At 39.1% G+C, this 24124-nt stretch overlaps 1 protein-coding gene across 1 annotated transcript; it reads right to left on the reverse strand.

The window, feature by feature from the left end:
- Nucleotides 1-16805: 16805 nt before the first annotated feature.
- LOC112824889 (large ribosomal subunit protein eL21-like) lies at nucleotides 16806-17425 on the reverse strand. The gene has a single exon (XM_073897662.1). The coding sequence runs from the start codon at nucleotides 17403-17405 to the stop codon at nucleotides 16923-16925; it is 483 nt and encodes a 160-aa protein (XP_073753763.1). The 5' UTR covers nucleotides 17406-17425; the 3' UTR covers nucleotides 16806-16922.
- Nucleotides 17426-24124: the final 6699 nt, after the last annotated feature.

Genomic DNA, 24124 nt, shown 5'->3' on the forward strand with positions numbered 1-24124 from the left:
CGATGGACATCTTGGCTCTTTCCATAGTTTGGCTATTGTGGATGTTGCTGCTATAAATATCGGGGTGCACGTACCCCTTCTGATCCCTACATTTGTATCTTTGGGGTAAATACCCAGTAGTGCAATTGCTGGGTGGTAGGGCAGCTCTATTTTCAACTTTTTGAGGAACCTCCATACTGTTTTCCAGAGTGGTTGCACCAGCTTGCATTCCCACCAACAGTGTAGGAGGGTTCCCCTTTCTCCGCAGCCCCCCAACATCTGTCGTTTCCTGACTTGTTAATTTTAGCCATTCTGACTGGTGTGAGGTGGTATCTCATGGAGGTTTTGATTTGGATTTCCCTGATGCCGAGCGATGTTGAGAACTTTTTCATGTGTCTCTTGGCCATTTGGATGTTTTCTTTCGAAAAATGTCTGTTCATGTCTTCTGCCCATTTCTTGATTGGATTATTTGTTCTTTGGGTGTTGAGTTTGATAAGTTCTTTATAGATTTTGGATACTAGCCCTTTATCTGTCATTTGCAAATATGTTCTTCCATTCTGTCGGTTGGTCTTTTGGTTTTGTGGAGTTTCCTTTGCTGTGCAAAAGCTTTTTATCTTGATGAAGTCCCAATAGTTCATTTTTGCCCTGGCTTCCCTTGTCTTTGGCAATGTTTCTAGGAAGAAGTTGCTGCAGCTGAGGTCGAAGAGGTTGCTCCCTGTGTTCTCCTCTATGATTTTGATGGACTCCTGTCTCACATTTAGGTCTTTCAACCATTTGGAGTCTGTTTTTGTGTGTGGTGTAAGGAAATGGTCGTTTCATTCTTCTGCGTGTGGCTGTCCAATTTTCTCAACACCATTTGTTGAAGAGACTGTCTTTTTTCCATTGGACATTCTTTCCCGCTTTGTCAAAGATTAGTTGATTATAGAGTTGAGGATCCATTTCTGGGCTCTTTATTCTGTTCCATTGATCTATGTGTCTGTTTTTGTGCCATTACCATACTGTCTTGATGATGACAGCTTTGTAAGAGCTTGAAGTCTGAAACAGTGATGCCGCCACCTTTGCTTTCCTTTTTCAACATTCTTCTGGCTACTTGGGGTCTTTTCTAGTTCCATTCAAATTTTAGGATTATTTGTTCCATTTCTTTGAAAAAAGTGGATGGTATTTTGATGGAGATTGCATTGAATGTGTAGATTGCTCTAGGCAGCATTGACATCTTCAAAAAATTTGTTCTTCCAATCCATGAGCATGGAACGTTTCTCCATTTCTTTGTGTCTTCCTCAATTTCTTTCATGAGTATTTTATAGTTTTCTGAGTACAGATTCTTTGCCTCTTTGGTTAGATTTATTCCTAGGTATCTTATGGTTTTGGGTGCAATTGTGAATGGGATCGACTACTTAATTTCTCTTTCTTCTGTCTTCTTGTTAGTGTAGAGCAATGCCACTGATTTCTGTGCATTCATTTTATAACCTGCCACTTTCCTGAATTCCTGTATGAGTCCTAGAAGTTTTGGGGTGGAGTATTTTGGGTTTTCCACATAAAGTATCATATCATCTGCAAAGAGTGAGAGTTTGACTTCCTCTTTGCCGATTTGGATGCCTTTTATTTCATTTTGTTGTCTGATTGCTGTGACTAGGACTTCTGATACTATGTTGAATAGCAATGGTGATAGTGGACATCCCTGCCATGTTCCTGACCTTAGGGGGAAAGCTCTCAGTTTTTCCCTGTTGAGAACAATATTCGCTGAGAGCTTTTCATAGATGGCCTTTATGATATTGAAGTATGTACTTTCTATCCCTATACTCTGAAGAGTTTTGACCAAGAAAGAATGCTGTACTTTGTCAAATGCTTTTTCTGCATCTATTGAGAGGATCATATGATGCTTGTTCTTTCTTTTGTTAATGTATTATATCATTTTGATTGATTTGCAGATGTTGAACCAACCTTGCAGCCCAGGGATAAATACGACTTGGTCGTGGAGAATAATCCTTTTAATGTACTGTTGGATCCTACTGGCTAGTATTTTGGTGAGAATTTTTGCATCCATGTTCATCAGGGATTTTGGTCTGTAATTCTCCTTTTTGATGGGGTCTTTGTCTGGTTTGGGGATCAAGGTAATGGTGACCTCATAAAACGAGTTTGGAAGGTTTCCTTCCATTTCTATTTTTTGTAACAGTTTCAGGAGAATAGGTATTAATTCTTCTTTAAATGTCTGATAGAATTCCCCTGGGAAGCCATCTGGCCCTGGGCTTTTGTTTGTTGGGAGGTTTTTGATGACTGCTTCAATTTCCTTAGTGGTTATAGATCTGTTCACGTTTTCTATTTCTTCCTGGTTCAGTTTTGGTAGTTGATACATCTCTAGGAATGCATCCATTTCTTCCAGGTTATCTAATTTGCTGGCATATAGTTGCTCATAATATGTTCTTATAATTGTATTTCTTTGGGGTTCATTGTGATCTTTCCTCTTTCATTCATGACTTTGTTGATTTGGGTCATTTCTCTTTTCTTTTTGATAAGCCTAGCCAGGGGTTGATCAATCTTGTTAATTCTTTCAAAAAACCATCTCCTAGTTTCGTTGATCTGTTCCACTGTTCCTTTTGTTTCTATTTCATTGATTTCTGCTCTGATCTTTATTATTTCTCATCTCCTGCTGGGTTTAGGCTTTATTTGCTCTTTTTCCCTAGCTCCTTTAGTTGTAGGGTTAGGTTGTGTATTTGAGACCTTTCTTGTTTCTTGAGAAAGGTTTGTATTGCTATAATCTTTCCTCTTAGGACCGCCTTTACTGCATCCCAAAGATTTTGAACAGTTGTGTTTTCATTTTCATTGGTTTCCATGATTTTTTTAAATTCTTCTTTAATTTCCTGGTTGATCCATTCATTCTTTACTAGAATGTTCTTTAGCCTCCATGTATTTGAGTTCTTTCCGACTTTCCTCTTGTGATTGAGTTCTAGTTTCAAAGCATTGTGGTCTAAAAATATGCAGGAAATGATCCCAAACTTTTGGTACTGGCTGAGACTTGATTTGTGACCTAGGATGTGATCTATTCTGGAGAATGTTTCATGGGCCCTAGAGAAGAATGTGTATTCCGTTCCTTTGGCATGGAATGTTCTGAATATGTCTGTAAAGTCCATTTGGTCCAGTGTGTCATTTAAAGTCTTTATTTCCTGGTTGAACTTTTGCTTAGATGATCTGTCCATTTCAGTCAGGGGGTTGTTAAAGTCTCCCACTATTATTGTATTGTTGTCAATGTGTTTCTTTGCTTTTGTTATTAATTGCCTTATATAAATGGCTCCTCCCATGTTAGGGGCATAGATATTTACAATTGTTTGATCTTCTTGTTGGATAGACCCTTTAAGTAGGATATAGTGTCCTTCCTTATCTCTTATTACAGTCTTTGGTTTAAAATCTAATTTGTCTGATATAAGGATTGCCACCCCAGCTTTCTTTTGATGTCCATTAGCATGGTAAATGGTTTTCTACCCCCTCACTTTCAATGTGGGAGTGTCTTTGGGTCTAAAATGAGTCTCTTGCAGACAGCCTATCAATGGGTCTTGTTTTTTTATCCAATCTGATAGCCTGTGTCTTTTGATTGGGGCATTTAGCCCATTTACATTCAGGGTAACTATTGAAAGATAGGAATTTAGTGCCATTGTATTGCCTGTAAGGTAACTGTTCCTGTATATTGTCTCTGTTCCTTTCTGGTCTATGTTGCTTTTAGGATCTCTCTTTGCTTAGAGGACCCCTTTCAATATTTCTTGTAGAGCTGGTTTGGTGTTTGCAAATTCCTATAGTTTTTGTTTGTCCTGGAAGCTTTTTATCTCTCCTTCTATTTTCAATGACAGCCTAGGTGGATATAGTATTCTTGGCTGCATATTTTTCTCGTTTAGTGCTCTGAACATATCATGCCAGTCCTTTCTGGCCTGCCAGGTCTCTGTGCCTCCCAAAATTTTAAAGAAAGAAAAACTTATATATGTACAAAAATAAGGGTTGATACAATGAAGGAAAGGAATATGACTGTAAAGATGAAAATTATAAAAAATTTTATAAAAGGAATTGATAATATAAGAAGTTGTTTGAAAAAAAGAAAGAAGAGGATTTTAAAAAAAAAGGAGAGGATGTGATCAGGCAGGAGACTAGAACAAAGCCATACGCTAGAGATTTAGGGTATATTTTGATCTGTTAGAGGAAACTGTATCTCAAAATTTTAAAGAGAGGATAACGTATATATATATATATGCCAAAAATAAGGGTAACTGCTATGAAGGGATAGAACATAACTCTACAAATGAAAAATAAAAATGTTTTTTTACAAAAGGGATTGATAAGATGTTGGTTGAAAAAGGGAAAAAGAAAAATTCAAAATAAAACAAAAAAAAACGCCAAAAGACTAAAGAATCGTGGTAAGAAAGCCATGGATTCTATGTGCAGTATTCTCCTAGCTCTGGAGTTCTGCCATTCTCATTGATTGGTAAACTTGGTCTTGGTAGGCTGTTCTTGCTGATCTTCTGGGGGAGGGGTCTGTTGCTGTGGTTCCAAAATGTCTTTGCCGGAGGCAGAATTGCCCCACCCTTGTCGGTCCGGGCTAAGTAATCTGCTCGGATTTGCTCTCGGAAGGTTTTGTTCCCTGCAAGCTCTCGGTACAGCTTTGGAGGAGAGTGAAAATAGTGGCCTCCCAATCTCTGCCCCAGAGGAGCCGAGAACTCGGCGCCCCACTCCTCAGTGAGCTCCCAGAGAAAAGCAGTCACTCACTCCCATCTCCCCGGTCTCCAGCCACACTCCATGCTCACCCGGCCTGTGATGGAGCATTTCTATCTCTGGCACCCAACCCCAGGTGGAGTCTCCAAACCCAGCAGATCCCTGTGGTGTGCTCCCACCGCCGCTCCTCCCCCCGGGGGAAGAAGGGGAGTCTCCCCGGATCTGCTGCTTGTTGGGTCCCTGCTGGAGGAGCAGTGGCCCACCTGTGACACGGATCACAGTTTATGGCAAGCCTGAGCTGAGAGCCTGCGCCTCAGCTCCATCTCTGAAGCTGCCTTCCCCGCTCTGACACCTGGGAGCTCTGCCGCACTCAGGCACCCCCATCTTTCTGTGACCCCAAGCGTCCTGAGACCACACTGTCCCAGGAGGGTTCCACCCCCCACTTAGCCACTGGAGTGACATCCCTCAGCGAAGCTGACTTTAAAAGTTCTGATTTTGTGCCCCGCTGATCTATCACTTGCCAGAAGCAGCTGATGGAGGCCCCCTCCTCCGCCACCTATCCTCCCGAATATGGCCTCAGATTCACTTCTCCACACATCCTCCCTTCCAGAAAGTGGTCGCTTTTCTGTTCAGAGAGTTGTTGCTATTCTTTCCTTCGATCTCCTGTTGAGTTTGTAGGTGTTAGTTTGATCCCTAACCAGCTGAATTCCTGGGACCAGACAAAATCCAGGTCTCCTACTCCTCCACCATCTTGCTCGGCCCCCCAAGATTTTATTTATTTGAGACAAAGAGAGAGAGAGAAGGAGTGTGTGTGCCCAAGCAGGGGGGGAGGGGCCGAGGGAGAAGCAGCCTCCCCACCAAGCAGGGAAGCCCCACGTGGGGCTCAATCCCAGGACCCTGGGATTATCACCCAAGGTGAAGGCAGACACTTAACCAATTAAGCCACTCAAGTGCCCCACAAAATAATATTTTTAATAAAGAAGATTGAAATCATATCAAGCATCTTTTTCAACTGCAGTGATATGAAACTAGAAATTAGTTACAAGAAGAAAAACAGAATATTCAGACAAATGTAAATATTAAACAGCATGCTACTGAACCACTGGGTCAAAGGAGAAAGAAAAATTTAAAAATACCTAAGGCAAATGAAAAAAGGAAAATATACCAAAACTTATGGGATACAGCAAAACTGGGTCTAAGAGGGAAATCTACATCAAGAAACAAGAAAAATTTCAAACAACCCACTTTACACCTCAAAGAACTAGAAGAAGGGCAAATGAAGCTGAAGTTTAGAAAGAAGGAAATACCAGAGGGGAAATAAATGAAAGATCAATGAAACTAAGAGCTGTTTGTTTTTGTTTTTGTTTTTTTTCTGAACAGTTAAACAAAATTGACACACCTTTAGCTAGACTCATCAAGAAAAAAGGACTCAAAGAAATAAAATCAGAAATGAAAGAAAAAATATTCTAAGTGATCATTTACAATAGCCAATACATGGAAGCAACCTAAGTTGCTTTGTTTTTCTTTTTCAACATTTCCTTGGCGATTCGTGGTCTTTTCTGATTCCATACAAATTTTAGGATTGTTTGTTCTAGCACTTTGAAAAAAGTCATTGGAATTTTGATCAGGATAGCGTTGAAGGTATAGATTACTCTGGAGAGCATAGACATTTTAACAATGTTTATTCTTCCGATCCATGAGCATGGAATGTTTTTCCATCTTTTTGTGTCCTTCTTCAGTTTTTTTCATGAGTCTTCTGTAGTTCCTAGAGTATAGATCATTTACTTTGGTTAGGTTTATTCCGAGGTATCTTATAGTTTTTGGTTCTATAGTAAATGGAATCGTTTCTCTAATTTCTCTTTCTACAGTTGCATTCTTAGTGTATAAGAAAGCAACTGATTTCTGTGCATTGATTTTGTATCCTGCCACATTACTGAATTGCTGTATGAGTTCTAGTATTTTGGGGGTGGAGTCTTCTGGATTTTCCACATAAAGTATCATGTCATCTGCAAAGAGAGAGAGTTTGACTTCTTCTTTGACAATTTGAATACCTTTTATTTCTTTTTATTGTCTGATTGCTGTTGCTAGGACTTCTAGTACTATGTTGAACAAAAGTGGTGAGAGTGGGCATCCTTGTCATGTTCCTGATCTTAAGGGAAAGGCTCTCAGCTTTTCCACACTGAGGATGATATTCTCTGTGGGTTCTTCATAGATGGGTTTTGTGAACTTGAGGAATGTTCCCTCTATTCCTATACTCTGAAGAGTTTTAATCAGGAAAGGATGCTGTATTTTGTCAAATGCTTTTTCTGCATCAACTGAGAGGACCATAGATTTCTTTTCTTATTAATGTGTTATATCACACTGATTGATCTGCAAATGCTGAACCACCCTTGCATCTGGGGATAAATCCCACTTGGTCGTGGTAGATGATCCTTTTAATGTATTGTTGGATCCTATTAGCTAGGATTTTGTTGAGAATTTTACAATCCATATTCATCAGGGATATCAGTCTGAAATTCTCCTTTTTGATGGGTTCTTTGCCTGGTTTGGGGATTAAGGTAATGCTGGCCTCATAGAACGAGTCTGGAAGCTTTCTTACTGTTTCTATTTTTTGAAACAGCTTCAGGAGAATAGATATTATTTCTTCTTGGAATGTTTGGTAGAATTCCCCAGGGAATCCATCAGGCCCTGGACTCTTTGTTTTTTAGGAGGTTTTTGATCATTACTTCAATCTTGTTACTGGTTATTGGCCTATTCAGGTTCTCAATTTCTTCCTGTTTCAGTCTTGGGAGTTTATAGGTTTCCAGGAAGGCATCCATTTCTTCCAGATTGTTCACTTATTGACATATAGTTGTTGATAATAATTTCTAATAACTGTTTCTATATTCTTGGTGTTAGGATCTCTCCCCTTTCATTCATAATTTTATTAATTTGGGTCCTTTCTCTTTTCTTTTGGATAAGTCTGGCCAGTGGTTTATCGATTTTATTAATTTTTTCAAAAAACCAGCTTCTAGTTTTGTTGATCTGATCTACTGTGTTTCTGGTTTCTAATTCATTGAGCTCTGCTCTAATCTTAATTATTTCTCTTCTAATGCGTGGCTTAGGCATCATTTGTTGCTTTTTCTCTAGTTCTTTAAGGTGTAGTGAATTCGGGATTTTTCTATTTTTTTGAGTGAGGCTTGGATGGCTATGTATTTCCCCCTTAGGACTGCCTTTGCAGTATCGCATAGGTTTTGGACTGATGTGTTTTCGTTCTCACTGGTTTCCATGAATTGTTTAAGTTCTTCTTTGATTTCTTGGTTGACCCAAACATTATTGAGCAGAGTGGTCTTTAGCTTCCAAGTGTTTGAATTTCGTCCAAATTTTTTCTTGTGATTGAGTTCCAGTTTTAGAGTATTATGGTCTGAGAAGATGCAGGGAATAATCTCAATCTTTTGGTATCACTTGACACCTGATTTGTGACCAGTATGTGGTCTACTCTGGAGAAAGTTCTGTGTGCGCTTGAGAATGAGCATTCTGTTTTTTTAGGGTGAAGTTTCTATATATATATCTATGAGGTCCACCTGGTCTAGTGTGTCATTCAAAGCTCGTTTCTTTGTTGATTTTCTGCTTAGATGATCTGTCTATTGCTGAGAGTGGAGTACTGAGGTCTCCTACTATTAATGTATTGTTATCGATATGACTACTTTGGTTAACAGTTGGCTTATGTAGATGGCTGCTCCCATGTGGGGGGCATAGATATTTACAATTGTTAGATCTTCTTATTGGATAGACCCTTTAAGAATGATATTGTGTCCTTCTGTGTCTTGAACTACAGTCTTTACCTTAAAATCTAATTTGTCTGATATAAGAATTGCTACCCCAGCTTTCTTTTGAGGTCCATTGGCATGGAAGATGGATCTCCATCCCTTCACTTGCAGTCTGGATGTATCTTTAGGTTCAAAATGAGTCTCTTGTAGACAGCATATGGATGGGTCCTGTCTTTTTATCCAATCTGCAACCCTGTGCCTTTTTATGGAAGCATTTAGGCCATTCATGTTGAGAGTGATTATTGAAAGATATGAATTTATTGTCATCTTGTTGCCTGTGAAGACCTTGTTTTTATAGATTGTCTCTGTAAATTTCTGTTTCATATCACTCTTGGGGTCTTTCTCCTTTTATAGAACCCCCCTTGATATTTCTTGCAGGGCTGGCTTAGTGGTCACATATTCTTTCAGTTTCTGCCGGTCGTGGAAGCTCTGCATCTCTCTATCCATTCTAAATGAAAGCCTTGCTGGATAAAGTATTCTTGGCTTCCTGTTCTTCTCGTTTAGTACCCTGAATGGCTTGCCAGACCTTTCTGGCTTGCCAGGTCTCTGTGGATAGGTCTGATGTTATTCTGATATTCCTCCCTCTGTACATAAGGAATCCCTTCCCCCTAACTGCCCTTAAGACGGTTTCCTTGGTTCTAAGATTTGCAAGTTTTATTATTACATGCTGGGGCGTTGGCCTGTTTTCCCTTGATCTTGGGAGGGGTCCTCTCTGCCTCTAGGACACAAATGTTTGTTTCATTCCCCAGATTAGGGAAGTTCTCAGCTACAATTTGCTCAAATAGATCTTCTAGTCTTCTCTCTCTCTCCACCCCCTCAGGGACCCCAATAATTCTGACATTGGAACATTTCATGGTGTCACTTATTTCTCTGATTCTATTGTTTTTCCCTGACCTCCTCTTTTTCCTTATTGTCTATTAATTGGTCTTCTAGATCACTAATTCATTCTTCTGCCTCCCTACCCTAGCTGTTAGATTATCTAGATTAGATTGGATCTCAATAATAGCATTTTGAAGTTCTTCCAGTTTAGCTTTCATTTCTGCCTTTAGAGACTCTATGTTGTCATTAATCGATTTCTCCATTCTAGCTATTATCTTCACAACTGCTACCCTGAATTCCATCTCCAACATCTTGGTTATATCTGTTTCCATTTGTAAATCTGTGGCATAAGTCACAGTCTCTGAGTCTTTCCTATTTTGGGGGTTCCTCCTCCTAGTCATTCTGTTGAGGGGGTGGTTGAGGGAATGTACAGAATCCAAATTATTAACCATAACCCATGCAAGATGCACCTGTTTTATAGGGATTTTAGAGTTGTAGGTAGACCTCTTGTTCTCCCAGCCTGTCTTCTGGGTAAGGGGCCTGCCGCGCTGTTACTTGGGCAACCCTGTTTGGGCAGAGTTGTCCTGCCCCCTGTGGCAGGGGATGGGCTCGGTGAAAACTGGTTTGGGGGGCTTTTGTTCTTTGTTGGCTTTCTGCGTCTCTTCCAAGAGTCAGAACAGAAGAGATCATTTCCAACCCTCTGCCTCAGAGCAGAGAGACTGCAGTCTGTTCTTCAGTGAGCTCTCCAGGCCACACTCTCTCTGTTTCTGTTTGTGCTGCTATAAACTGCAGCATCCTGGGTTGTGTGCCCCTCAGCAGCGCTCCCAGTCCTTGCCTCCAGGTCAGGCACATCTCTGCCCTTTGTGCTTCTAAAACCACCAGCCACCCCCAGTTCGCATGCATGGCCCCGCCGCTCCAGGTTTCAGTCCAGGGGCTGCCCTAAAGTCCTTTCCCCATCGCTACCATCTGTGAGTCTTGTGCCTGGCCCCCAGTGCAGGAGGCTATCGCTCACCAGTGGCATAGGATCATGTTGGCTCCCTCTCCCTTCCGTTTATCTTCCTATATCTGCCCACGGAATCACAGCTCCCCACTTCATACCTTGAAACCAACCACCTGTGATATTCTGTTTGTAGGGATCCAGATCTATCTTCTTACAACTCAGGCTGATTTTGTGGGTCTTCAGAGTGGTCTGGTGGATCCAGCTCAATTCTAGGGACCAGTTGGAATAGGGTCCCCTACTCCACCGCCATGTTTTCCCTGTTCTCTTCTTTGCATTGCTTATGTAGTTTATAGTTTTCACTGTAACGTATGTTTAAGAGAAAGATAATCCATGTAAATCTAGATAGATGAACAGGAAGATCAAACAAATTGTGATTTTGGTAATTGTGGGTTGAAAAATAGTTTGTGAAAACAGAAATATTGAATAAAAAGGGATGAAAGAGAAAACAAGGAAGAGGCAGGGTACCTGGGTGGCTCAGTCGTTAAGCATCTGCCTTCGGCTCAGGTCATGATCCCAGGGTCCTGGGATCAAGCCCCACATTAGGATCCCTGCTCAGCGGGAAGCCTGTTTCTCCCTCTCCCACTCCCCCTGCTTGTGTTCCCTCTCTCGCTGTGTCTCTGTCAAATAAATAAATAAAATCTTAAAAAAAAAAAGAAAACGAGGACCTAAGGTACACTATTGTTATTCTACATCCGTTATGGGGTATTACAATTCATGATTAATATATGGTGACTGAAATGGCAAAAACATGCAAAATTATTCAATTCCATTGGACATCATGGACTTGCCAATAAAAAATGTGATATCAATATTCACCCACCAGAATAGCAAAAAAAAAAAAACAAAAAAACGGAACCGACTCTTGGAAAGGGCATGGAGAAACAGACTCCCTTGCAGTGTTATGGATTGGGGAGAGGGAGTTATAAGTTAGTATAACCATTCTAGAAAACTATTTGCCAATATATACTAAAGGTAAAGATATGCATTCCCTATGACTGAATAATTCCAATCCCAGGAATATACCTATCAGAAATGCATAGAAGCATTCACTAAAACCATGTTCTGAAGTGTTCATAGTAGCATTATTTGTAATAGCAAGAATTAGAAACTTCTAAAGAGCAGAATGAAGAAACATTGTTGTACAGTCACACAATGGAATACTGTACAGCAACAATAATTAACTATTACCGTACCCAAAATATAAGTGTATTTCATAACCATGCTGAACAAATGTAGACTGACACAAGATTATATACAATATGATTCCATTTATAAAAAGTACAAAATTTAGTAAAACTGATCTATGTTGTTAGAAGTTAACAGAATAGTTACTCTATTATCACTTTTTTTGGCGGGGGAGGGTAGGCAGTATATCAAGAGAATAAGACTTACAAAGATTCAATGACTAACCTGGTATTTTAACATTTATTTGCTCATAAAACATGTGACCTTAATCCTCAAATGTAGTAAGAGGTAGGAGCAGGCTCCAAGAGTATTCTCAATGTGTCAAAATGCATGGGCCTTTATACTTACAATGTATCCATTTTTCTTTCTATATGTCTATGGTTTAAAGAAAACATGAAACAAAAACTGTGTTGTCAAGCCACCTGGTTTGAGTGATATTCTTCTGTCTTACAATATGATTATATCTACACTCAGATTATGTTTTCCCTCCTTTCATTTATTTTTGCACCTCTTCATAAATTTGGCAGGCTAACCATAGGAACTTTTGTGTGAAGAGAACTCTATTATATATATTTATATTACTCATATTATATTTTATATGAACAGGTCTACAGTGAGAATATTTTTATATTTACTCTTTGCCAAATCTCACTCTATACATGTTCTACATCTACCCATTCACCCATTTAAAATGATCTTTTAAAAGAATGTAAACTCTAACGTCAGATATTTTTCAGGCCCAGTTTTTTGTTGTTGTTGTTTTTCTTTTTTAAAGATCTTTAATGCATGAGGATGAATTCCTGTTTGAAAGTTAGAGATCTATGTCACATGCAGGCTTTCTAATAAAAACCTCAGAGGGGCGTGTGCATGGCTCAGTCAGCTGGCTGACTTAATTTCTGCTCAGGTCATGATCTCATGGTCATGAGATCTAGCCCCACATAGGGCTCCCTGCTCAGTGGGGAGTCTGCCTCTCTTCCTCTCCTTCTGCCCCTCCCACTGTACCCTCTCTCTTTCTTTCCAAAGTTAATAAATAAATCTTTTAAAAAGAAAAACAGAAAAAGAAATCACAAACTAATTGATGATACAGGGGTAGCACTATAAGATGATAAACAATCCTTAAGCAGACTTCTGTATTTCGGTTAAATGTTACTGAATAATTTGAATTCTGGTTCCTAGGCTCAATAACTATACCCATTTCAGAGTAATAAAGCTAACCAAATACTAAAGGAATAAACAAGCAATAAAATTAGAATGACCACAGGACTTCCTTGGTTTACACAGCAGTTAAGAACTTATCAGTGAATCTTAGGTAATTGAAGATCAATAATAATTTATTCCATGCTTAGCAGGTAATGGACACTGTGCTAAATACTTGATATATATTATCTTATTTAAATCTTACAAATCCTTTTTGCCTTTTTTTTTTTAACAGATTAAGACAATAAGTCTTATAAAGTGACTGACCTCTGACCTGGTATTTGAAAATATTTTTTTCATAAAGCCTGTGTCTTAACACCAAGTATATCCATCAATTATAGTCATTTCCTTAAAAAAAATGATATAAGCAAATAGAAATGTTTCATGTTTTCATGAAATTTAAGTTCTAATGGGATTATTTGTTTTGGATACCTAAGTCTGAACCTAAGACTGAACAAACAAACCCAATATAGACAATATTCATTAGTCTAATTTCTTGATACAAGTAAATATTAGTCTGGAAACAGATGTTTTGTACTTGTTATGATTAAATATCCTGATATTATACTGATCAATTTAAAAATGAACATCCTATATTTCTGTGATTGTTTTTCACTAATAAGACAAATTCAAAGAACATAAAAATCACTTCAAAGTTCAGCCTTCAGATATGCCTACTGTGAGCATGTTGGACTTTCTTCCAGACACATCCCAATTAACCTATTAAGACATTGTTTCTTATCTTTAATAGCTGCTGAATAGTCTATTATACACACAAATCAAAATTTATTCAACTAGTTCCCTAGTGATGGACATTAACTCAATTTTGTGTGTGTGTGTGTGTGGTAGGAGGAAGGAGAGCTTCTATAAACTTTACAATGTAAATATCTCCGTGAGGTTTTATGCCATCATCTCTTTAGTGCCACATTTTATTATCCTTTGGCACAGTACATAGAAAATAGGATCTGTAGCTCTAACGAAAATACGGCAACAAATTCTCACCCATCCAAGCCGACTGCAGGCCTCCCAGTGGTGTTGTTCGGGCAGCCTGAGTGTCTGCGCAGAGTTGGCCCTGAATGCTCTCATCAGGAACTCCACAGAATGGTCTCAACAAATGAACTACAGGGGTTGGCCTGGGTTTATCCCCAATTACCTGGGCCTATTCCTGAGAAAAAGCCATAGCTCTTTCTTTGAATACCCATGGACAAACATTTTAAATTGTATATTCAAAAAACCATCCACATTTTCACATTCCAAACACAGTGGCCTAAAGTCGTCTGTTTTATAGTCATGTTAAATTGGCCCGTTTTTACTTTAAAGCTAGAAAATTCCTCTAACCTATGGGATAGTCTGGTGACAAAAGGAGAAAGTCTTACAAATGGTGGATGCAAGGGGAGCTCTCAAACCCCAGAAATGTTTTTTCCCAGGAATTCTACCAAAAACTTCTACTGTGTAGGTTGCTATGAGGGTTAAATGGGACTATAAAGTTCTTAGCTCCATGTCTGACACAGTAAGAGACCAATAAATGTTAGTTATTACATTTTCACAAATTCTCTATATATTCCCTTTACCCACTTCCTCTAACTGAAAATTGTCTTCTTAGGAATTTCCCTGGCTGCCCAGGTATGTGTGCTAGAGTGGGAGGGGTATATTTTCTTCCCATAAAGTCCTGTTAGTTCTACTGCCAAAAAAATAGTTTATCCACTTCTTAACAAATTCATCCCAAAATTCCAATCCAAACATCTAGCATCTCACATGAATTACTTTTATAAACTTCATGGGGCACCTGGGTGGCTCAGTCAGTTAGGTGTCTGCCTTGAACGCAGATCAAGATCCCAGGGTCCTGGGATTGAGCCCCACATCAGGCTCCCTACTTCTCCCTCTCCCTCTGCCCACTTGTGATCTCTCTCTCTCTCTCAAATAAATAAAATCCTTATTGGAAAAAAAAAAAAAAAAAGGATGAGGTCCACATCTGTATGAGGTCCACATGGGTCTTCTTCTGTAATCTCTACTCCTGCCACACTGGCCTTCTGTTAGGACCCCCAAAGCACCAGGGACCTACTAGAAAATGCTTTTGCTTCTGTCTGAAAGCCCCATCTCCTAATCTAATACCTATCTACATAATGCCTTTTATGTTTCAAATTTAAGCTTAGGTCTTTTTTGACTTTTCCCACCCTTCAGTTAGGCCCAGATTCTCTGTTGATAACCCTGAGGCACTCTTTCACAATTGCCATCAATTCATTCCTAATGCATTTGTTTTGTCTTACAGCAGCTTTCTACGCTCCAGTCTGAACCCCATCGATTTCAGACCTGGGTCTCCCTGCTCTGTCTCCTTACCTAATACAGTTCAGGGCAAATGGCAAATGCTCAAAACTACCTGGTGAATGAAAGTTTAAAAAGTTAGATATTTGAAAGTCAAAATCAGCTCATTTATATTTTGGCATTATATCAGCTTCATCAGAATGCTCTCTGATGAAAATATTTACCTATAAAAGCTGGAATAACTTAATATTAAAACCACCCAGCAACTCCATAAACAAATACCACTATTCACATATAAGGTAGAAGAGAGATGTTAAAAACTGGGTATTTTTGTCTATTCCTAAATGTTGTATTTTCATCTCAATATAAATGGAATGTAATATTTATTAAAGTCTCTGTAACATGCAATGAATTACCTTATCTATTTGTGAACAGGTAAAGGCAAATTAAATCAAATACATGGAATATGTTGTATGAGATTGCTAGGGTTGCCATTACAAAAGACCCCAGAGTGGGTGGAAGGCTTCAGTCACAGAAGTAGATTTTCTCCCAGTTCAGGAGGCTGGAAGTTCCAGATCAAGATGTTAGCAGGTTTGTTTTCTTCTGAGTACTCTCTCCTGGGCTTGCAGATAGCTGCCTTCTCCCTGTGTCTTCATGTAGCATTTTCTCTGTCTGTGTGCAAGTTCCTAATGTTTCTCCCTCCTCTAAGGAGGACAACCAGTCCTCCTGGATTAGCACCCCACGCCAATCCCTTACAACCTCATTTAACCTTAGTTATCTTTTTAAAGGTCTTATCTCCAATGTCACACTGGGACTTAAGGTTTCAACATCCGAATTTGAGGGAGACACAGTCCAGTCTATAACAGAAGTCCAAATTCTCTTATGTCAAAGATTGTTACCACAAATAGAAGACACCCCCCTGAGGAGCAAATCCATGCCATCAGTTACAGTGAGTATATGCCACTGAGTCCTGTAGTGTTGATAAGGCACAGAATACATTTTTTTTTGTGGTTTGCAACGATAACGACAAATTCCCCTCATTATTATTATTTCTGAGATCCTACTAACATAAGTTTATTTTTTAGGAAATGCAGATCACTGTTGTAAATAATTATTACTGTTTCTATGTGCAGACTAACCCCCAGAGCCATACCACCTGTGTGTGTGCCATTTTTTCTCCCTCCTGTCACCCTCTTTTTACCCCTGAAACTCCACCATCCTCTTGGGTATACAGTGTGAAATCTGACAGAGTAACAAATGTTAGAATTAAGTTTAACACTGTGGTTGTCATTCATCTATAAAAAGCCCACATTCCTAGTTAAAATTAAAGGCATATTTTTATGTAAGATTTTCATAGTGATTTTATATTTTTAAGAATTAAATATATTTCTTTATTAACTGCTGCCTTCAAGTATCCTGATAACTGGACTATACATCACATCAAAATGTAATGGTGATTTATTTACTTAATGGAATATTACTATTTAGAATAACAGATTTCTATCCTCACACCCATATCTTATATTCCCCTAATGTTTTCCCAGTTGAGTTTCCAATCCTAACTCCTAGACATCTTAACCTTAATCATGTTCATTTCAGTTCTGTGCCCTGAATACAAATAGCTCATTTTGCAACACAAGCATATAAATAATTTTACTTTTTTTTCCTTCTTTCTGACCAGGTTTCTTATTTGGCAAATCTACCTTCCACCTATAACCCTAGTTCAGAATCCTTTCCTATACAGTTGTTAGTTATAAACATACATTTTATGTTTTAGCCTGTGTAACACCACCACTTCGACACCTTTGAAGAAAGAAGGATCATCTAACTCAGGATTATTTTACCATTCTTTTTTTTTTTTTTTTTTTAGGACACAAAGTTTGCTTTAAATATTTTTTGGGGGGAAAGGACACCACACTTCTACTCAATTAAGAGAAACATTTTTACAGTCTTGAGGTCTTTTATTTTCTTTACATTTATCATGCCATGAATTCATAGGGAATGGGTTCCAGCAGTCCAGGCTCCTTTCCATTAGTTCTCACCAAGTGTGCTTCTCTGGGTGGGGCAGGCTGGCGCTTCAACTGAACCCAAGTACCTTTCTCTTTGGCTTCCTTCTTTTTCTGATCATTTTCCTTCACACGCTTCAGGAAGCTGTCTCGGCTCTTTGAGGGTTTAATATGCTCAATGCGTACATTAATTCTCTTGGCAAGAATCTTGCCCTTAACTTGTTTGTTTACAACAATGCCAACAGCATGCTGAGTAACATTGTAGACTCTTCCAGTTTTGCCATGGTAACATTTGTGGGGCATTCCTTTTTGAACAGTGCCCATTCCCTTGCTGTCCACAATATCACCTTTCTTATAGATTCGCACGTATGTGGCCAAAGGAACAACTCCATGTTTTCTAAAAGGTCTAGAGAACATATAGCGGGTACCTCTACTCTTTCCCTTTGTGTTGGTCATTTTGGCGAATTACTGGAAGATGGCGGTTCCAGCCGAAAGGAAGACTATTTTACCATTCTGATTTGCTCTGACTCTAGCTCTAATTCCACATCTCTTAAAATGACAATTTTTTTTTTTTATCTTTGCCTTTGCAGAAGAAAGTCTACCAATCCACTCTTCTAGGTATAAGGACCCAAAAGTCTATTCAAAAACCAGTTAAGATTGTTTTTATTGCTTATTCCTTTTCCTGAGGTGCTGTTATTCTACTGCCTTCAGAAATCAGAATGCTTCTCATCCCTTCTCTCTGCCACACAAGGTTTTCTTAGATGTTTAGGATTTGGGGCAATTTTACTTGCTGCTTCCTGCTACACCTGGTTTGCAAAAAGGGTTGGGAGGGAGATGAGAAGGGAGATCTGAAAGCAACAGTGTCCAGAAAGATGCTCCCAATTTGGGAATGTCCCTGCAATATGGCAGATATCCGGGAACATATGGATACTTCTGGGAAGTACCAAGTTACATTGTTAGGGATTTCAACCATTAAGTTCATGAGGACACTTTTACAATATGCAAGGAAAAAAAATGAGTTCCCATGTTATATCTATATATTTAAGGTGTGCTTATAAAGAGCTATATAACAAATGCTATTACACTCAGTGATTTAAAAATAAAATTGTATTCCATTAGAAAGTAACATCTACACACTTGACATTTGTATACATGAGAAGGATATATTATGTATTCAGGCAGCAGGCTACACTTTCTATGTATCTGAAGGGTTATGACCCCTACCAATAGTGATTTAGTGCCTCTCCTCACTCACACCCTCAGGAACGAAGACCACGACTCGGAAACCAATATGAGACATAAGAACTGAATTATCTTCTCCTCTTTGGCTGTGTAATTCATCTCTTAGGTCACTGAGTTTTGTGAAGCTTCACATTAAATAAGATAGTGTGTATAAGAGCCCTCCATTCACTGACAAACACGATATACATGCAAAGGATACTTAGCTCAAAGCCCAGAGAAAAAGGCCTGTATAAGGATTGCAGAGGATATGATCAAAAGGGCTACAAATCTCCGGGAGCCCCTTTGGAGGACCGCCCGTGTGGAAGTATCTTGTGGACAGCCTATCAGACGTTCTAGATTCCTCCTCCCTGGCCCGAACTCTCTTGCGGCTGAGATGCTAAGAACAGAGTGGGGCGGCCCCTCTCAACTAGTCCTTGCTTCCATATTTGATAACCTGCCACATTAAAGGCATTCTGCTGGGAGGAAGAATCTCTTTCCTCTACCCTTTTCTAAATCCTTGATTGTGACCCCTACAGCAAAGACTGAGTGTACAAATTTATTCCAAGTTCTACAGGACACAGGAACATGTATAAGGAAACAAAGATCCAAAGAAGCAGTTAAGCCTCAGTGTTTTTTCTGCCAGGCCTGATGAAGAGTGGAAGCGTGATGGGCGAGATCAAGTGTGATACACTGGGACAGACATATCAAGGCTTGTTCCTTCAAATTTTGCTTTGCGTCCCTTAGTCTTTGGAGACAAGAATGCTCCTTTACCTCTGGGTATAGAGAAGGCACCTCTCACCTGAAGGTTTGAAAATCTGCTTCAGAGGAAGGTCAGAAAATCCTTCCTGCATCTGCCGCTTCTCAAATTCCTTCACTTGAAATAGTCAATATGCCCTTTTACCACATTTTGAGAGACTGTATCCTAAACTCTGTCCCCTCCAAGGATCCCTCTTACCCTAGTTTCCCACTGAAACTCATTTTACCTACACGCAAACACAGCATAGTTGAACAGTTTAAATGTTTTCTTTGGAATATCATTGGAAGAAAGAAAGATTTTAGAACAAATTTGTTTGGGGTAGTTGGGAAACAAACAAAAGGCAGTTTTTCCAATGTATAGCATCATGCCACGCATTGGAATAAATGTATAAATTAAAATAAGGCCCCTCAGTGTTCAAAATAATATGTCTGAAATATACCAAACTCTTGACTATGTGATGTGGGAAACAAAGGCAGAAGGAGATGTAGACAATTCAATGTCCTTACAACCTGCCACCTATTGACAAATACTTGAGGCAGGCAGAGTAGAACGTTCTTCCAGGAAGCTCCCAGCTGTCTTAATGTTAATGCCTTGCTAGAGGGGGAAAATATCCACCTTATTTTGACAATAGCAAGGCCTTGGGTGTCCTGAGTCTTCTTTAGCATATGAAAATCCTTTTGGAACTTCCCTTACCTTTACTTCCCATAGTCCCAAAATATATAATCAGTTGCTCCTCACAATCCCTGGGCAGCAGCTCTTCCTGCCCACTGGTCCTGTCCCTATGCTTTAATAAAATTCCCTTTTTGCTCCAAAGACATCTCAAGAATTCTTTCTTGTTGGCCGTCGGCTCCAGAACCCACGAACACAACATCCCAAGAGCTACATCGAAAGGAAATTTAATATAGTCATTTAGTAACACAGTTCTGAGTGTACTCAAATATTAAATATGTATACTATTTAAACAAAATCAGATTATACATTGATAGATATGATTTGTGAAAGCATCATGGCTATAGGGTTTTCACTTCAGTAATTAAACCAAGTTAATGAAATAACCAACAAAGGTGTCATTTAGTGCCACTGTGATCAAGGGTGTGTCATGCTTTGTAGGACATGATTTGTCACCTGGGCACCTGTCTACTACCAAAGAGAGTGCAACCAAGTACACTGCCTCATTTATTGAGAACATTATGAAGCCATCCACTAATAATGATTTTTAGTCTTCGTTGATCTAGGCCAGATTTGAACTGCTGACCTGGAGGTGCAAGATTCCATATCTGGCCACTCATTACTTGTGATAATAGGGGCTGCAAATAGTCTTTTGAAAAAAACTACTTAGGGATATATATTGCTTCAGTGCCTTCAAAGGACTTCCTCTGTATATTTCAAAATGTCCCTTTCACTAATTTGCCTCAGTGATTTGCTTCCATTATTAATATTTAGAATTCTGAAAGATTGTTTTACGCAAAGAAGGGATTATAGGGTTGAATCAACCAAACCTGAGACATATAATCAGTATTCTTTAAATTTTCCTAAAGAATGATGGAAGAGAGTACATGAAAATGTATATTTCTAGTAGTCAGTCTTACACTTCAAAGCTACCAGATCTCTCTCAAATGCAGCAAACTAGAAACCAACTGAACAAAATATCTCATAAATCTTATGACACTGACAAATTAAAAATTAAGTATCTCACAAAATAGATCAGAAGCAAACGGTATGAATAGAGATGAAAAATCCATTTATAGCTTTTGCCCATCCAGTCTCTGCCTCCTCCACAGCAGATCCTCATAACTTAGAGAATATACATCACCCTGGAATAGTAATTAGATGTAAACTTCAAAGCAAGCTGAATAGCTGAACACCTTTGAGTAAGGGATTTCATAAATACACTATTAACATCATTATGATAATTTGTAAGATTCTTATGTAAAGATCTTTTCTCACACTTTGTAAATTATTTCCAGACCCTTCCCTATAGATATGTTATTACTTTTCTTACTACAGCATGACTTTCTGACAAGCCTAGCTGATACAAATTCCTATCCCGTAAGCCTCTGTGGTATGATGCAGGTTTCTCTAATATTCAGTTGTAGTGCATTTCCTATAAACCTATCACCCACACTCCAGTGTAAAATGAGTATCACATTTAAGTGACTCGGTTCTAAAAAAAGAAAAAATTCTTTACAGACATCTCTTTGAAACTTAAGGAGATCTAAGTTTCCAGTCCACAGCAATTCTTAAGTATTTTCTGATTCTAGAGCACCCAAGCTCCAGAAGCTTATCATCTGCCTAATAATACCATCTTTTTAAATTCAACTGATCTCATGCCTACCATCTTGTACTCTACCGCATGTTCCTTTCTGTACTCTGTGACCTTTCAGATAATGATCTGGCAAGTCACGTAAGCTGCATTTCAGTGCCCATCCTAGAAAGGCAGTTCCTCTCCTGCCCACCCCCGCCGCCTTTGTTTTTTAAGTAGAGAAGTAGCTTTTCTCTTTTTTCAGAAGGTGAGAATGCACAGGTGTGTACAAGGCTCGGCTAAAGGTTATGCTGAAGGCAGAAGAATAACTCCTATAACGTGTTGGGTTTTGGGTTTTGGTTTTTTTTTTGTCTCATACATGTGATTGAAACTCAGAGATGATATTTTTGTGTCCAACAGCAAATATAAGAAGTCCATATGGCTTATAGGTTTGTGAGTAAACTAGCCTTTTATGTTGTTTGGTTATATTACCTCCACAATAGAGTTTGCTTAAAAGAAAAATTTTAACGACACTCAAATGAGTGTTGAGAAATATAACTCAAATATAAACAATTATTGTGCTGTGCAGTGTGCTAAGTGCTTTACACACAAAGCTCATTTTATCCACAAAGTAACTGTCAAGTAATATTTTACCTCCAATTTTATAGATGAAGCCGGGGCTTGAATTAGTTAATAATCAGCTAATTGCTAGTAAGGAAATGAAATACTAGATTTAAAACCAGAGTTTGTCTCAAGAGCAAAATAAACACTGTTCTATCCTCCATGACCCCTATAGAAGAAGGAACCCATATACTTTCTATAATTAAATGATATTAATATAGGAAAGATGTTAGGGTTCAAAGTGACAGCCAAGAAAGAATTCTTGAGATGTCTTTTGTGAAAAAGGTGATTTTATTAAAGAATGGGGACAGGACCTGTGGACAGAAAGAGCTGCACTGGGGTCATGGGGAATGGCCCATTATATACCTTCAAGTTCGTAGGGGATTAGGGATAGTTTAAGTCTCCAAGGAATTTTGAAAGCAAGGCTTCCAGGACCCTGAGGGGGCTAGCTATTGTTGGGAAAAGGCCATTTATTCTTGTCTAATAAAACCTGAGTCATGAGATCCTTCAGACATACATCAGTTGGTCATATGCTTGGGGGATGACTGCCAACATATACCTTGGGGGGTAGAAATAAGTGAAGTTTCCAAAGGAATTTTTATATGTTCAAGTAGACTTACAGGATCCTTGGGGTTGGGCTAAGCTTGCCTTTTGCCCTTAGCAAAGTACTAACATTGAGGCAGCTGAGTTTCTAGAGGAAGGTCACTCTGCCTGTTTCAAAAAACTTGTCAATGGACTATAAGTAGTAAGGAGATTTAAGTTCTTCATTTGCCTTTGTTGCCCACATCATTCCTCCCCCTGAACAATTCTGACCCTTAAATCCTTAAGGTTGCTGAGGATGGAAGGTCTCATCTTCTGTAACTTCTTCCTGCTGAGTAGGAGCATAGAGAGGTTTCTCCCTATGGGTCAACATTGGTCATTTGGGGTCATACAGGATATGGCTGGTCAGCTCAGTCACCCATGGAATTACAGTGTAGGGTATGGACGCCAGTATTGGTATATCCAAAAACGGATGTTAGGTGGTCATACCAATGAAACACAGAATGTGTCCACCATCATTTTAAATTTGGAAGGTTGGCTGGGTTGGTAATGGTTTTAATAGCATCTTTGCATCCAAGCAAAACCCAGAACACCATGGCCTATCCAGCCTAGGGGACGCTATGGCCACAAGTTAGAGCCACATAGCCACTGGGTCCCATTAGATGACAGTCATCTAATTCTGGGCCTCCTTTAAGTGAGTCAAGATAGTGAGAGCTATTCAGTTTTGTAGGACCATCTTTTGAATTTGTGTAGTAAGAGGAGGTCTGTTGTCACTTTGTAGGGACCAAGAGAGTCCAAATCTGGGGACAATTTCTCTTAGCAAAGTTCTTGTCACCTCAGTGGCCTTCTTACCCAAATGAGTAGCCTGGTATAAACCTTGTACTTCCTTCCATTGGTTATTTTTGGGTATAAAGATTTTTCCATCATTATTAAAAAGCCAGTCCTGTGCATTTTTTTAATATCCTCATTCCTGGACTCTGTGAATTTCTTGGTCTGAATAGACTGGACTTATGGACTTTATTGGAGTTAAGGCTAATAAAAGACTTAATATTTGATTCTTTTATTCTGCTTTCTTGGCTACACAGTCTGACAAATGGTTCCCTGTAGAGTCTAAGGTCATACACTTCAGATGTCCTTCGAGGTGAATTACAGCTACCTCTTTGGGTAGGTGTACAGCCTCAAGGAGAGTCATGATTTCAGGCCCATATTTGATTGGGGAGTTATGGCTCGATAATAATCCTCTTCTTTCAAATTGCTCCATGGGCATGTAGGACTAGGAAGGCATATTTGGAGTCAGTATAAATATTAATTTTTAAGCTTTGACAATTGCCAAGCACAAGTGAGTGCTACAGCATACCCAGCTTTTCTTATTCCCTTTTCCATGAAACTATTGCCATCAGTAAACCAACTGTCATCTGTATTTTCAATAGGGGAATCTTTTAAATCTGGTTGACTAGAATAAACAGGACCATTAACATTATGCTCTACAGAAGTACGATGGTCAGGTCCAGGCATAAGGGTAGCTGGATTTAAAGTTTGACAGGTTTTAAGTATTATTTCAGGCATATGTATAAGCATATGCCTGGTATTTAATAGGTCGGCCTCCCATCATCCATCAGTGGCCTTTGGCCTCTAAGACACTCTGGACTTGATGTGAAATCATTACAGTCAGGGACTGTCCCACAGTGAGCTTTGAGGCTCCTTTTACCAGAAGGGCTGTTGTATACTTGGCTAAAGCCTTTGTTTGTAATTGTACCTCAACAGAGGGGGCTTCTAGAATAAATATGACTAAGG

This window comes from Callorhinus ursinus, unplaced genomic scaffold, assembly GCF_003265705.2.
Source record: "Callorhinus ursinus isolate GAN/ISIS: 27379988/994484 unplaced genomic scaffold, GSC_fseal_2.0 scaffold1, whole genome shotgun sequence".
Taxonomy (NCBI): domain Eukaryota; kingdom Metazoa; phylum Chordata; class Mammalia; order Carnivora; family Otariidae; genus Callorhinus; species Callorhinus ursinus.

Bases quoted from the DNA above. Each gene is read 5' to 3' on its own strand.
- LOC112824889 (XM_073897662.1), bottom strand. From the start codon at position 17,405: ATGACCAACACAAAGGGAAAGAGTAGAGGTACCCGCTATATGTTCTCT.